Source organism: Oreochromis niloticus, unplaced genomic scaffold (genome assembly GCF_001858045.2).
Source record: "Oreochromis niloticus isolate F11D_XX unplaced genomic scaffold, O_niloticus_UMD_NMBU tig00000736_pilon, whole genome shotgun sequence".
Lineage (NCBI taxonomy): Eukaryota > Metazoa > Chordata > Actinopteri > Cichliformes > Cichlidae > Oreochromis > Oreochromis niloticus.
The window spans coordinates 503,500-520,329 of record NW_020327230.1 but is presented as its reverse complement, the minus strand read 5'-3'; the positions used below and the strand labels follow the sequence as shown (position 1 = coordinate 520,329).

At 40.0% G+C, this 16,830-nt stretch overlaps 1 gene segment (V, D, J or C); it reads left to right on the top strand.

Moving 5' to 3' along the window:
* The first annotated feature begins 8,043 nt into the window (after positions 1-8,043).
* LOC109199584 (Ig kappa chain V region 3381-like) lies at positions 8,044-14,936 on the top strand. The segment is given in 4 exon segments: positions 8,044-8,100; positions 8,208-8,299; positions 13,330-13,578; positions 14,916-14,936. Coding segments are annotated over 4 exon segments (414 nt in total).
* Positions 14,937-16,830: the final 1,894 nt, after the last annotated feature.

Here is a 16,830-nt window from a genome sequence, read left to right as displayed (position 1 = left end):
CAGACCTGTTTTTTATGAGCCTGGGCCACATAAAAAAAAGACCCCAATTGGGCCAGATGTGGCATGCCATCACATAAACAGTGCCATCTACACCAGACCTAGCCATATCTGGATGACATTGCACTTACCATGCCAGAAGTCAGCCAGCAGTGGCGGCTATACACCAGATCGGGCCAGACCTGTCTGCTATGTGGGCACTCTTATGTTTATTTGTCTTTTCCTCCGGTGATGATCTCTTTGGAACTCATGTGGATGGTAATTAATAAACAATACATGCAATTATTTCACTTAAAATGAACTCATCTTTCTTTTTTTGGAATAATGAAGGGACAGACCTTATCTGTCCATGAAATGGTTTGTAGTCATTTGCTTTTGAACCTCTGAAAAAAAAAAGAAGTATCCTTGTGGCAATAACGTCTGCACCTTATCTGCTCAAATACATTCCGGATTTTAGAAAACTGACTCTGAGATCTTTATTTCAGTGATATGTTAATTTGATTGATCTATTATTAAACAGCATCATGCGACTCGTCCAAGTCTGTGTTGGAGCCAGTCTGGGAAAAAAGTCACACCAAAAGGTTCATTGCCTCAGTGGTGTTTGATCACTTTTACATCAGTAGCTGAATAAATGTTTAATTCTGCTTTTAATCCGCATTACCAGTTTGTGCATCAGGAGAAGACTTCAAGATCCTGAATGAATTAATAAATAAAATAATAAAAACTAGTGCTGTCAAAATTAACGCTTTAACTCAAATTAATCCACCATCACGGTCAACACGATTACAATTTTTAACGCAATTAACGCATCTGGAGTGCAGAATGACTCAAAATCCCTGAAATGTTTCTGTAAACGCATTTCGGGCAGTTGTCCAAGTAGTGTTACCTTCACAGATGCGTGAATGTGCAGTTGATCTGGTAGTGATGGGCAGCTGAACCAATCAACTCAATATGGAAGATGATAAACGCACATTGGCCCTCTCGATGGGAAATTTGAGTATTAAAAAAAACAAGACGGAACAGTCGAACGACATAAAGCATTGTGCACAATTTTCTTTTCACCGAAGCACTTCCGGCTTAAACTATCACATTGACGCGAAGCATACGTTAGTCGGGATGCTGCTAGGACTTTGGCTAACTTGTCACCCAGCTTGCGACAAACCAGTCACGGAGCATCGGGGACTCAGGAAGTCTACTCGGACATACTGACTGACACAATTGCCAAGTGGACTGAGACAACTGCAGACCTATTAATATCGCTGAGAACACGCAATTTACACAGCTTTGGTTTCGTTTCAAGGACTTGAAGTGCCCCCCCAAGAGTGACAGAGAGAGAAAGTGGATAAATGTTCACAGAGTTTTATGTTAACATGAATGTTCAAGATGTTCAATAAACATGTTAAGTGCGTATATTTCCCTTTTTTCTCGAGTCTGTTTGCTCATGCAAAATGCAAAGAAGAAAAATGAATGATATTTAAGTGGGATAATCAAAATTAATCCAAAATAACCCTGTGGTGAATCTGATTTAACATTTTAACTGTTTGACAGCACTAATACACACTATATATTAGTGTATACTTATCTATTAGTATATAGGTTTTTAAAAAACTTCTCAGGAGGAAACTGCTAAAAGATTGAAGAAAACTATTCAAATTCTCTTTGAATTAAGCACACATTCTTTGTTTATTCTCCATTTATTTCATTATATTGCTTAAATGTCAGTTACAAGCTTAAATATAAAGTTGAAAAAGAGTAATTGCAACCAGGCTATTGATCAAGTAACTGCAATTAATCGTGATTAATTATAGAAAATTGTGAGATTAATTAGTTAATTTTTTTAATCTATTGACAGCACCAAAAAAAAAAAAAAAAGAAAGAAAAATTAATCCAATTACATCTCAAAACACGTTGGCTGATTAAAATGAAACCTGTGAATTCACATTGTGATGTAGTCCTGCTGGAGTCAGATCATTTCCATAGAGAGGCACTTTGCATCAGCAGCACCATGCTCCAGTGCTCTGGAGAGTTTATAGTCCTGAGAGTTGACACTGGATGACTGACAGCTGTCCTTCATCACAACAGAAGCCACAGAAATCCTCCTCATCAAAAACATGACTTTGATCTGCGTCCTCATCTGGACTCTCCTCTGCTGCTGCTTCACAGGTAAAGTCCAGAGAATCAAACTCCTCTCCTCTATTAACATCTGTCCCTCTGAAATGAAGCCCACAAAACCATGAAGCTGCTTTATGTTTTGTCTCTGTATCCTCAGAGTCCAGAGGACAGATCACAGTGACTCAGCCTGGAGCAGTGAGCTCTGCTGTGGGAGGAACTGTGAGCATCAAGTGTAGGACCAGTCAGGATGTAGATGGTAATGATTTATCCTGGTATCAACAGAAAAGTGGACAACCTCCCAAACTTTTCATTTATGTTGCTAGCAGTCGAGCATCAGGGATTCCAGCTCGTTTTACAGGCAGTGGATCAAACTCTGACTTCACTCTGACCATCAGTGGAGTCCAGGCTGAAGATGCAGCAGTTTATTACTGTCAGAGTTTTCACTATCCTAACAATCAGCGAGTGTTCACACAGTGAAAAACAGTCGTACAAAAACCTCCCTCAGTCAGACTGAACAGAAACTGAACTGACTGCTGCAGCTGGAAGATACTGCAGAGACTGATACAGTTCACTGAGGACAACACACACACACACCACACACACACACACACACACACACTGTTAACTTTATTCAAACTTTATTGAACATTTCAAACCGTTGTTTTTCTCATTGCAGGTTCACAGCATTTGAACCCATTTTAATATTGCATTTTATCTCATTTACTAAAGACAAAGTGAGAGAACATGTGATATATAACATGTAATCTTCATGACTCTGACATTGATAAAATTCTTATTACATATATTTATTAAAGTTACATACTTTCCTCAGGGACTGATAAACTTGTTGGCATGATCTGAGGTGACCAAAACAATTCCACCTTCCAAAACTTTCTTAGAACCTTCTCCCAACTTTATAAAATTGGATTGTAAGAAAGGCAATCAAAAAATACATGTCTTTGTACTCTCTGTTATGGACACAGATCTATAGATCTCTATGGACAGAACACTATGAAAGACTCAAATCCAAGCACTCAGTAAGGTGCAGTGAAATGCTGAACAATTGTAACTCCTCAATAATCATTTGTTGTTTGTTACTGCTCACTAAATTATACAAAAGTGTGTTACATCCTTGGTGTAACAAGAATGTGTCTCCACACTCCAACTCCACCCAAGAAAGAGCAAAATCTCTGAGCAAGTGTAAATGCAATGCAGCCGTTATTGACTTTGGCAGTGAGCTGTGACAAAATAACAAACAAAAGATCTCTAAAGGTCCCTAATCTTCTCTGCCAAACTAAAATAAAAAAAAGACATTTGTTTCCCTAAACTCCTACTGGAAAAACAATTGAAAACAGGTTTCAACAGTTAAGGCTCACTGCTATGAGGCTGCTGCAGTGTTCACATATACCGTCAGAGAAAGGGTTACCTAATTTACTAAAGTATTTACGAGTGTCCCAAAAAAGTTTATTTTGTTTCTTTGGATGTGCCATTTTTAGTTGGAGAAAGGTTTCTTTACTCGTCCAAGTGATGAAACTTTCTCTCACTGAAAACATTACGACCAGAAGAACAGAATTTTGGGGGATTTCCTCACCTGGATGGTTGAGCATGCATCAAGATATTTACAACTATTTAAAACACCTCAGCCAGCACTCATAACACCAGACACACACATTTACTCACACTCACTAATGAAGGTTTGACTCAGGATTTCACACAGAACACTCAAAGCTACCATCAGCAACACAGGCTGTTGTTGGGGTGGAAGCCAGGAGAGAGGGGGAGGTGGCTGTCAGTCATCAGGTGGTCAAGAGCTCCCTGTCTCTGCTCAATACTATGATGACTGAATGATTCTGTCACAGTTAGTGAGGCGACTGTGTGGAGAGAAGAGAGAACGGACACAAGTGCAGGCGCTGACGTGAGTGAGTTTATTTAATGAAAGACAAAATGCAAACAAAAGGAGAAACGGTGGGACTTAGACTATCAAAACCTAAACTGGGATAAACTAACAAAAGAACATGAGGAAAGAAGAAAACGTTACAAAAACCTGAACACTGGAAACGAGGAGCCTGAGACATAAACATGAGATGAGACACAAGATGAGAAACAGCAGATTACTTGCAGACAACCAGCAACAAACACAAGGAGACACATGGCTTAAAAAAACAGAGGGATAAAGTGGGAATGAGACACAGAAGGAGAGACTGCTGGGAGAAATCTGACATAACGAGATACGGGGGAAGCAAAACTCACTACACTGAACACAGGATACAGACTGTCAAAGTAAAACAGGAAATAGAATAGAGACGTGCACTTGACAAGGGGATACAGGGGAGACAGAGCGAATATGGAACAGAGAGAGAGAAACCAGAAAGGCTAAGACCTTTAAATAACACTGAAACCAAAGGACTGAAAACGATAAAAAATGAACTAAAGACTATATAATAATTCAAAATACAAAATACTGGGTCACTGATGAAGGACCGTGACAGTTTCATTGATAAACAGCATCATCAAATCAAATCAATCACTTTTATTGTCACGTCACATGTGCAGGTACACTGGTACAGTACATGCGAGTGAAATTCTTGTGTGTGAGCTTCACAAGCAACAGAGTTGTGCAAAAATACAATAACGTAAACAAGCAAATATAAGAATGGCTAAATCTGAGTGTAATAAATATATGTACAATATAAGAGTGTATGCATTACTGGATGTGTATACTAAATATGTTTTTGTTTTTTTGTTTTTTTACGTGTGCGTGTGTGTGTGTGTGTGTGTGTATACATATTTTACAAATTAAATAGATTAAACAATAAAACAAAATATATAAAATATACAGAGGTTGGTAGTTGAGACATGTGCAAAACAAGTGGCATTTATATACAGTGTGGAGTGCATAATGTTGTTGAATGTGGGTGAGGTGTCTATGAAGTGTTCAGCAGTCTGATAGCCTGATGGAAAAAGCTGTCTCTCAGTCTGCTGGTTCGGGACCGGATGCTGCAGAACCTCCTTCCTGATGGAAGTAGTCTGAACAGTTTATGGCTGGGGTGACTGGAGTCCTTGATGATCCTCCCCGCTTTCCTCAGGCACCGCTTCCTGTAGATGTCCTGGAGGGAGGGAAGCTCCCCTCCAATTATTCTTTCAGCACACCGCACCACTCTCTGGAGAGCTTTGCGGTTGTAAGCGGTGCTGTTGCCGTACCAGGTGGTGATGCATCCAGTGAGGATGCTCTCAATGGCACAGCGATAGAAGGTCCTGAGGATGCGGGGGCTCATGCGAATCTTTTCAGTCTCCTGAGAAAGAAGAGGCGCTGCTGCGCCTTCTTCACTGTTTTGTTTGTGTGTACTGACCATGTGAGATCCTCAGCCAGATGTACACCAAGGCAGCGGAAGCTGCTCACTCTCTCCACAGCAGCGCCGTTGATGGTGATGGGGGTGTGTACTTCCCTGCACCTCCGGAAGTCCACTATCAACTCCTTTGTCTTTGCGACGTTGAGGGTGAGATGGTTGTCTTGACACCAGTGGGTCAGGGCGCTGACCTCCTCCCTGTAGGCCGTCTCATCACCGTTGGTGATAAGACCCACCACTGTAGTGTCATCCGCAAACTTCACAATGATGTTGGAGTTTCTAGTGGCCGTGCAGTCGTAGGTGTAGAGTGAGTACAGGAGAGGGCTCAGTACACACCCCTGTGGAGCACCAGTGTTCAGTGTGATGGGGGATGAGGTGATGCTGCCCAGCCTGACTACTTGGCGTCTGTCAGTCAGGAAGTTAAGGATCCAGCTGCAGAGGGAGCTGCTCAGTCCTAGATCCTGCAGTTTCCTGTCCAGCTTCGAGGGAACGATGGTGTTGAATGCTGAGCTGTAATCTACAAACAGCATTCTCACATACGTGTCTCTCTTCTCCAGGTGTGACAGGGCAGTATGCAGTGTCAATCCAATCCAATCCATCATCAGATCAATCCAAGATCATTTCCATAGAGAGCCACTAAGCCACACAATACCTCCTCATCAAAAACATGACTTTGACCTGCGTCCTCATCTGGACTCTCCTCTGCTGCTGCTTCACAGGTAAAGTCCATTCATTCTAATAGTGCCAATGATGGTGATCTGCCAGATCTGAACCCGTACTGACTCTTGGTGAGTATGTTAGTGATGACATCACCTGGTATCTTCAGAAACCTGCAGAAGCTCCTAAACTGCAGATTGATGATGCTACCACCTGTAAATCTAGAGTTTGTGATTATTTAAGTGGGAGTCAGTCTGGAATTGACTTCACTTTGACCATCAGTGAAGTTCAACTAAAAGTGCAGGAGTTTATTACTGTCAGCAGGAGTACAGCCGTCTGTTCACATGTGAGGAACACTGTGAGAAAACACTTTTGGTTATTTAAACTTTTGTCTTTTACACTGTAAGAAAAAGTCCTAATATAAAAGTATTTTACTGTGTATTTTACAGTTTTGTTCTGTTCTTCTAGAATATCATTAAATTTACATAAATAGACTTTCACATTTCAAATGTAAATTAACGTAAAATCACTGTAATGTAATAAAACATAATTTTCTTGTTTTTTAAATGTATCTGTCTGTACATATGCATATTTAGATTGTTAAAATACATTCACAAATGTATCATGATTCCACAAATATCTGTCCGTTATTTGAAAGATTGAACTGTTAAATTCAAATTAATGCTATGGAAAAATATATGAAATGATTCTTATAAACTTTTTTAACATCAAATAATTATTACTATTACTGCATTCAGGGCGATCGTGGCTCAAGAGTTGGGAGTTTGCCTTGTAATCACAAGGTTGCCGGTTCGAGCCCTGGCTTGGACACTCTCGGTCGTTGTGTCCTTGGGCAAGACTCTTCACCTACCGCCTACTGGGGATGGCCAGAGGGGCGATGCATATGGCAGCCTCGCCTCTGTCCCAGAGCATGCAATCCATTATTATTTAAACTAACTGTATATTTCTGTACATTTACGTATTATGATTCATATTGCCACATTTATTGACCTTGTTTATAGGTAATTTCATTCTTTAATCACATTAAAATGTTCCTAATTTAATGTTTAAAAGCACTTGAAAAAGGCAAAATCCCATGTAAAATTAGGGCAACAAACTGTATTGTCATTACTGAAAATAACGTATTTTTATGATAAAGTTATTTTCTTTTCTTTTATGGTATTATTTTGGCGCCCCAGCTGCTGGAATATTACTGTTTTTCTAGGATTTTTCTTTTAACAGTGTAGGAACGACAAATGAAAAATGATCAAATGTCTGAATTTTAATAATTTACTTTTCTTTTCAGAAGTGTGACCTTGTGTTAAGATGGACACTACGGATAATAATCATTACAGCTGATCAATTACTATTGACATTAATAAATAAATAAGCCATTCTGTTACACACTGAATGACTGACAGCTGATCATTCAGTTTTCATATTTAGTCACCTATATAATTTCATAAATTGGCCGTTGGGCCAACAAATTTATATTAAAAAAAAAGCATCAAATCAAAGTAATAAATTTTTTTTATGATGTCACACTTTCTATTTCAATCTGTGATCTTATCTGACAGGATTCTAGAAAGGCTGGAGCTTTACCCACCTGTCATAGGGTCAAGGGCAGGTTACACATTAACTTCATCATCCATATGGAAATCGCAAATTAAATTTTGAGTAATTTTAAATATTGATTAATAGGAAACTAAGCAAAAACAGAAAAGACATCATTAATCCAGACAAAAATTTCAGATTGAAAAAGCACGAATGATTTCATTGTGTCAGTCAGATCATTTCCATAGAGAGGCACTTTGCATCAGCAGCACCATGCTCCAGTGCTCTGGGAGAGTTTATAGTCCTGAGAGTTGAACACTGGATGACTGACAGCTGTCCTTCATCACAACAGAAGCCACAGAAATCCTCCTCATCAAAAACATGACTTTGATCTGCGTCCTCATCTGGACTCTCCTCTGCTGCTGCTTCACAGGTAAAGTCCAGAGAATCAAACTCCTCTCCTCTATCAACATCTGTCCCTCTGAAATGAAGCCCACAAAACCATGAAGCTGCTTTATGTTTTTGTCTCTGTATCCTCAGAGTCCAGAGGACAGATCACAGTGACTCAGCCTGGAGCAGTGAGCTCTGCTGTGGGAGGATCTGTGAGCATCAAGTGTAGGACCAGTCAGGATGTTTATGTTTATAGCAACAATCATATTTTAGCCTGGTACCAACAGAGTGATGGAGACGTTCCCAAACTGCTCATTAAGCGTGCCTATGAGCGAATATCAGGGATTCCAGCTCGTTTTACAGGCAGTGGATCAAACTCTGACTTCACTCTGACCATCAGTGGAGTCCAGGCTGAAGATGCAGCAGTTTATTACTGTCAGAGTTTTCACTATCCTAACAATCAGGATGTGTTCACACAGTGAAAAACAGTCGTACAAAAACCTCCCTCAGTCAGACTGAACAGAAACTGAACTGACAGCTGCAGCTGGAAGATACTGCAGAGACTGATACAGTTCACTGAGGACACACACATACACACACACACACACACACACACACAAAATAAAGTGATTCATCACAAAGATTGTCTTTAGTAAATGAGATAAAAATAAAAAGTGAGAGAATATGTGATATATAACATGGAATCTTCATGACTTTGACCTCCCTACATGTGTTATAACCAGTGATGTGAATAACGGCGTTACTTTTTTCAGTAACGAGTAATCTAACTAATTACTATTCCTATCGTTACAACGCCGTTACTGTTACTAACGCGTTACTATTTTTCAACAACCAGACGGTTGAAGCTGTCTTCAGCTTACTGCATCAGTTGTAAGGAAGTAGCTGTCTACGTAAGTAATCTGGGGGCTACATCTTTAAGCAGCCACGCGCGCTCCCGCGGACGGCAATCACTTTCTGCCCGATGATCACTTTTTGGCACAACACCTGGAGCTCAGGGGGAAAAACAATCGCATGAGTGCTGCTGTTTGACTGAGGAAGATTAAAGCAGTCGTGGTAAGTAGTGATGGGTCAGTCGCGAACGAAATGGCTCTTAGAGCCGGATCTTTGATGTGAACGATGCGAGCCGTGGGTTTTTTTTTTCTTTCTCTCACCCTCTCTCTCTCTCTCTCGCTCTTTTTTTCCACTTCACTCCGCACGCGAGCCTTGTGCTTTGCGCTGGGCAGAGGGGGGAGGGGCGGTAGTTACACTCGCAGTAGCACAGGAACAGTGCGGGAGGGAGAGACAGAGAAAGAGAGCCAGGGACAACAACGTCACATTAGAAAGGTATAGTAATCATCCACAACTATTTTCAGTTGCAGATGATAAAGGATTCAGAAAGCTTATTCATGCAGGCCCATATGACAGAGAATGTGCATCTTCTTTTTGTTTTCATATTTTAATTTATATTTAATTGTGTTGTGGTTTGCAGTGTTTTGTGTTGTTTCATTTTAAATTTGTTTAAAAGGAAAAAGCTGAAAATTTAAATAGTTAAAAGTTGAAATGTGAATAGTTGGTTTTTGTATTATATGATTTATTTATTACATTTTATGTAATAAAATGTAATGTAAACAGATGTAGCTCTGTTTTGGAAGTTCAGTTAACGCTAGAAATGTGTTTTGGAGTTTGTATGTGTTTTGTCTCTAGGGGCCACTGTATATATTTATATATAAACATATAAATATAACCACTTTCTTTTACATTAGTAATTCCTTTTGTGCATAATTTTATATTATTGTTAATAATAAATTAATTAAAGCAACAAAACAACCTGAAGAGCCGGTTCGGAGCCGAAAGAGCCGGAAATCCCATCACTAGTGGTAAGCCAATCACATGACCACTTAAAGATGACAAAGCAAGAAGGTGATATATACCAGTTTTTAAATCGTGTTGATAGGCCACGTAAAACCAGAGTCATGATAAACAATATATATGCAGCATTTTTTCCTCAACAGTTGTGTCACGTTTACTGTCTAAGGACAGCGCTAGCAAGATCTCTCTGCTTATGAGAGTGCTTTCTAGCGCTTAAAAAAACAAACAAACAAAAAAACCAGCCCTTTCGTGTTGGTGGAAAAATGCACCATGTCGACCAATCAAAAAATGATATGGCAACATGACATTTAGTTGTTTAGGAAGAGGAGGAAGTTTTAGGAGTGACGGTGGGAGAGAGAGAGAGAGAGAGAGTTTTGAGATGTGAGAGATTTGTGACGTTTAGCGTGTTTGGAGTGTGTAGTTAATGTGTTGTCTTGTGTAGTTAGTGTGTAGTGTTGTGGATAGTTTTGTGTTGTGTGTCAGAACAATGAGGCGACTGCTGTCTCCAGGTAAACGGTTGCAAATAACTTTGTTGGTTGCAAAACTTGTGGATAGGATTTTAAAATTGACAATTTATATTTGCATTTAAAGTTATGAAATATGATTCATTAAACATGTTTGTGGTTGTTACAGTAAAAAATATAACTTTTTCTACTCGGATTTTATGGTTTTTGTCTGATTTTAGATCAATTGTGTTATGTTAAAATGAAAACATAACTGTAAATTCAGACACGTGAGGTTGTGCTGAAAAGGATGATACCAAACAAGGCAAAGTAAATAGTTTTTAAAGGTGAAATGTGGAGGGAAAATCAAAAGTAGTTAAAAATGGCCAATTATACCCTGGACCCCAGGGGGTTAAACATTTTTTTTTAAGTAACACAATAGTTACTTTACAAGTAATTAATTACTTTTAGAATCTTGTAACTCAGTTACTAACTCAGTTACTTTTTTGACGAAGTAACTAGTAACTATAATTAATTACTTAATTACAGTGTTGGGGAAGTTCAACACTGGTTATAACATATATTTATTAAAGTTACATACTTGCATCAGGGACTGATAAACTTGTTGGCATGATCTGAGGTGACCAAAACAAATTCCACCTTCCAAAACTTTCTTAGAACCTTCTCCCAACTTTATATAAATTGTAAGAAAGGCAATCAAAAAATACACGTCTTTGTACTCTCTGTTATGGACACAGATCTATAGATCTTTATGGACAGAGCATCATGAAAGATACAAATCGAAGCACTGAGTAAGGTGCAGTGAAATGCTGAACAATTGTACCTCCTCAATAATCATTTGTTGTTTGCGTCACGGGCGTAAGCTAAAAGGGAGCCCCTTCTATAACGGGGAGAGCAGCAGGGGGTGATCACGGAAACAGAAGACGTATTACCCGGTTAAAATAGTCAATAAAAAATAAATACACTTTATTTACAACACTAAAAAACACTAAAATACCCTGATCAGGGGAGAGAAAAATAAAAATATAAAACTCAGCACAATAAAAACATAACGGTGCTCAGTCCATGAGCTAAGCCCCAAGTTCCACGTCAGGCTCCGCCACTGTCAAGGTCCTGGGACATTTTGACCCAGTGTTCTTCGTTTCCTGTGTTTCTGTATCATGTTAAGTTCATTTGTTATTTTTGGAGTTCCTATCGGTCCCAAGTTGTTTAGTTTATTGGGTTTCCCCTCTTGTTTTATTCCATGTTTCCCCCAGTCCATCATGTCTGTGTTCTCCCTCCTGCTCCTCAGTGTACTCTCTCTCTCCACTCTGTATCTCTGTGTATTTCCTGTTTTATTGTGAAGGTCTGTGTCTTATGTCAGTGTATTCAGTTTATGTTTCCCCTGTCTCATCTCATCTGATTACTCCCAGCTGTTCCCTCCTTCTGTGTCTCATTCCCTGATTGTCTCTTTGTGTATATAAGCTCTGTGTTTTCTGGTGTGCGTTGCTGGTTCGTCTGTGTTCTTTCCCTGCATCATCCTGTGAATTCTCCCTGCTTGTTGTCTCCTCTCATGTTCAGGTTTGTTGTTTAGGTTTTAGTTTTCCCAGTATAGCTTAATTTTAAGTTCTGTTTCTTGTCACTCTCACCTTTTGTTTGTTAATCACTTAGTCTCAATAAAGCCCTCTCACTTCACTGCAATATCAGTATCTTGGGTCCTTTGTTAAATTCTACACGGCTCACCCCGCAAGCGGTGACAGCCACACTTCCCGGCCGTGAAGAATCCGATTACACCAGTGGGAGCCGGGCCGACCGTGTCCTCTGTTGTCGCCTTGCCGCTCCGCTCGAGCTTCCGCTAGGCACAGGAGAGCAGCGGCAGTCACTCTTCTCAATTTCCCGGGGTATTACATGAATCTTAACAAGTGGTACTTACCCCGGGAGGCCAGAGCTCTGAACTCCGCCCGCCGCTGCTCCGGGTACAAACGTACGGTCGGCTTTCGTCAAGCACCCACTGTGAGCTGCGGTTTCCCACTGAGACTACCCTCAACTGCTCTCAGCTCACTGGGCCAGTTTTCTAATATGGGGCGTCCTTATTGCTAACCCTCGGTTTGGCTCGCCGTTCAGTTCAGCTCTCTGTTCTCTTCTCTCCATCCCCTGTCATTACAGTGTCTCCTCTCGCTGCCCTTCAGGTGTCTCTAATCAAGCATCCAGTGGAGGAAGGCAAAGGGAGGGGCTTCTCCCTTGCACATGCTCTAACAAAAATAAACACTGACACAGCAACACATGCAAAGGAAAAAAATAAAAAGAAGGACATGTCCCATCCCCCAGATGACATTTGTTACTGCTCACTAAATTATACAAAAGTGTGTTACATCCTCGGTGTAACAAGAATGTGTCTCCACACTCCAACTCCACCCAAGAAAGAGCAAAATCTCTGAGCAAGTGTAAATGCAATGCAGCCGTTTATTGACTTTGGCAGTGAGCTGCCAAAATAACAAACAAAAGATCTCTAAAGGTCCCTAATCTTCTCTGCCAAACTAAAAGTAAAAAAAGTCCATTTGTTTCCCTAAACTACTACTGGAAAAACAAGGGAACACAGGTTTCAACAGTAAAGGCTCACTGCTATGAGGCTGCTGCAGTGTTCAACATATACCGCCAGAGAAAGGGTTACCTAATTTACACACGTATTTACAACTGTCCCAAAAAAGTTGAGCATTTCTTTGGATGTGGCATTATTAGTTGGAGAAAGCTTTCTTTACTCGTCCAAGTGATGAAACTTTCTCTCACTGAAAACACTACGACCAGAAGAACAGAATTTTGGGGGATTTCCTCACCTGGGTGGTTGAGAATACATCAAGATATTTACAACTATTTACAAAGGACAGATCACAGTGACTCAGCCTGGAGCAGTGAGCTCTGCTGTGGGAGGATCTGTCACCATCAAGTGTAGGACCAGTCAGAATGTTTTTGTTTGGAACAGCTACCATCTTTTAGCCTGGTACCAACAGAGAGATGGAAGCCCCCTCAAACTTCTCATTTACTATGCTAGCACTCGACAATCAGGGATTCCAGCTCGTTTTACAGGCAGTGGATCAAACTCTGACTTCACTCTGACCATCAGTGGAGTCCAGGCTGAAGATGCAGCAGTTTATTACTGTCAGAGCAGACATGATGTTAACAGCCAAGCTGTGTTCACACAGAGAAAAACAGTTGTACAAAAACCTCCCTCAGTCAGACTGAACAGAAACTGAAGTGACTGCTGCAGCTGGAAGATACTGCAGAGACTGATACAGTTCACTGAGGACACACACACACACACACACACACACACACAAAATAAATGCTTTTTATACCTTAGTGAGGACATCTAATTGACATAATGCTTTCCCTAGCCTCTTACCCTAACCTTAAATATGAATCCTGAACTCTAACACCTAGCCCAGGGGTGTCAAACTCAAATACACAGTGGGCCAAAATTCAAAACTGGAACAAAGTCGCGGGCTAACATGAATATTTATTGGAAAAAAAATCTTCCTCCAGATATAAGAATGAATCTTTTCTTATGGACTCAAACAAGTTTTGCTGAAAAACTGAATATGGAACAAGCAAAGCTTAATACTAAAATATATATATTAGCTGTATAATACCAGTAGGCCAGCTATAATAGTAATTTGGTATGGCTTCGCGGGCCAAATGTAATTAGGCTGCGGGCCAAATTTGGCCCGCGGGCCAGAGTTTGACACCTATGACCTAGCCTAAACCCTAAATGAACTGTATCCCTGACACTAAACCCACATTTTGAGCCTTGTGGCTATTTAATAATAGGAGACCATGCTCTGTTGAGGTAAAAACAAACAAATAGATGACCTGACCATTTCTTTACCTGAGAAAGTCTTGGGTTGTCAGTTTTCTTTGGGTCAGTATCTATTTGCACTGCAAAATTCTGTCCAATGACTTTCCAACTACTCCAATGAGTAAAATTGGCTCCAACATCTTTGACAGATGATGTGACATTCTTCAGATCAGTTTTCCTTCTTCATCATTTTCTTTTCCAATTATGCTGATAAAATTTCATCTTGGAACTGTTCCTGCTTTTTTTAAGTTTTTTTCTGGCAAAGTCTAATCCAGTCTTCCAGTTCTTGAGTGTAACCAGCAGTTTGCAACTAGTAACAGTTTCCTTTCATGAAGATGACTCTTGATCTCTTGGTAGTAGACTCTGACTATGATACAGCCACCTGGGGCTACTGTAGCTCAGAAGCATCCATCCAATGCATCCATCTCAGTCTGAATGTGTGTGAATGTTGTATAGAAAGCATTCCAGTAGGAAAAGCATACAAAAAAGTGCTTGTATTTCTTTATGGGTGAATGATGAAAGTTATGTGAAGTGTTTAGAGTGTTAGAGCAGAAAAGCACTACAGAGAAACCAGCCCATTTCCCCCTTCGAGAGTGTTTCAGACTAAGGAATTGGACGTGTAAAGTACTAAAAATTAAGCTGTGGTAAAAAAAAAATTCCTTAAACTATGAATTCTGTCCTCATTCGTTTCAGCTTTCTTCTGTGGTCTTTTAGGCCTTATTTGTGTTGTGCTGCCCAATACAATCATTCCTTTTAAAAATGAACCAGGTTGTTGATTTTGATAATTCTTTTGACCTCATATGCAGGGATCTAATTAACAACCAATAAATGCAATCAGATAATTTGAAATCAACTCATCTGTTTAATTAGTCTTAGAAAAATGACGGGACAGGCTTTATCTGTTGATGAAATGGCTTGAAGACAATTGCTCAGTTATTTTTGAGCCTCTGAAAAAAAAAGAAGTAAAATAAAAAAGAAGTATCCTTGTGGCAAAGACGTCCACATCTTACTTTGAGATTCAGTAAAATGTTAATTTGATTGATCCATTACTAAACAGCATCATGAGACTGATCCAAGTCTGTGCTGACTTGGAGCCAGAGCAACCAAAACAAAACTAGACCAGGGGATGTTAAAATATACATTTCTGAATAAATATGAATCATATCATTTATCTCAAACCATGTTGACTGACCGAAATGACACCTGGGAATTCACGTTGTGATGACTGCTTGTGATGTAATCCTGTTGAAGTCAGTCAGATCATTTCCATAGAGAGGCACTTTGCATCAGCAGCACCATGCTCCAGTGCTCTGGGAGAGTTTATAGTCCTGAGAGTTGAACACTGGATGACTGACAGCTGTCCTTCATCACAACAGAAGCCGCAGAAATCCTCCTCATCAAAAACATGACTTTGATCTGCGTCCTCATCTGGACTCTCCTCTGCTGCTGCTTCACAGGTAAAGTCCAGAGAATCAAACTCCTCTCCTCTATCAACATCTGTCCCTCTGAAATGAAGCCCACAAAACCATGAAGCTGCTTTATGTTTTTGTCTCTGTATCCTCAGAGTCCAGAGGACAGATCACAGTGACTCAGCCTGGAGCAGTGAGCTCTGCTGTGGGAGGAACTGTGAACATCAAGTGTAGGACCAGTCAGGATGTTCATGTTTATAGCAACAACCAATATTTAGCCTGGTACCAACAGAAAGATGGAGGAATTCCTAAACTGCTCATTTACTATGCTAGCACTCGACAATCAGGGATTCCAGCTCGTTTTACAGGCAGTGGATCAAACTCTGACTTCACTCTGACCATCAGTGGAGTCCAGGCTGAAGATGCAGCAGTTTATTACTGTCAGAGTGCTCACTGGTTGAACAGTCAGTGGGTGTTCACACAGTGAAAAACAGTCGTACAAAAACCTCCCTCAGTCAGACTGAACAGAAACTGAACTGACTGCTGCAGCTGGAAGATACTGCAGAGACTGATACAGTTCACTGAGGACACACACACACACACACACATGTAAAATAAAGTGATTCATCACAAATTTGTGTCCTAAATATATATTTAACTAAAGAACAAACGTGGGCCATTAACAGATACCAGGATAAGTCCTGTTCATGACCTTGACGACCTTAGAAGTGGAACAAATCCACTGAATCTATATCAAGATAAAATAATCTAAATACCAAAATCTGAAACTGTTCCTGATCAGTGAGGGTCAAAATAAAAACAACACACCTGTGAATTAAATATTTTACTGTAAACATATCATCAAACATGAACATGAGCGAAAAATCTGTTATTGAACTGAAGATTTTTTTTCATATGTTGTTCATATCATCATTCATTTAATCTTCTCCTTTTTCGTCAATGAAATTAAAACTTTGTACTTCAGATTCTTTCTAATCACTCCTTGTACTCGTTGACTCTCCTGTCTGTGAGTTCTCCTCAGAACAAACAGCTCATAAGAGACACTAAAGACTCTTTCTTCTTTAGACTTGCTTTGTAGTCTGGTGAGACTGTTTCCATGGCAACCAGGTCCCAGCATTGCTTCATGAACCAGTCTGTCTGGTACAGGTGAGCAACACCACCAACAACCTACCACACAC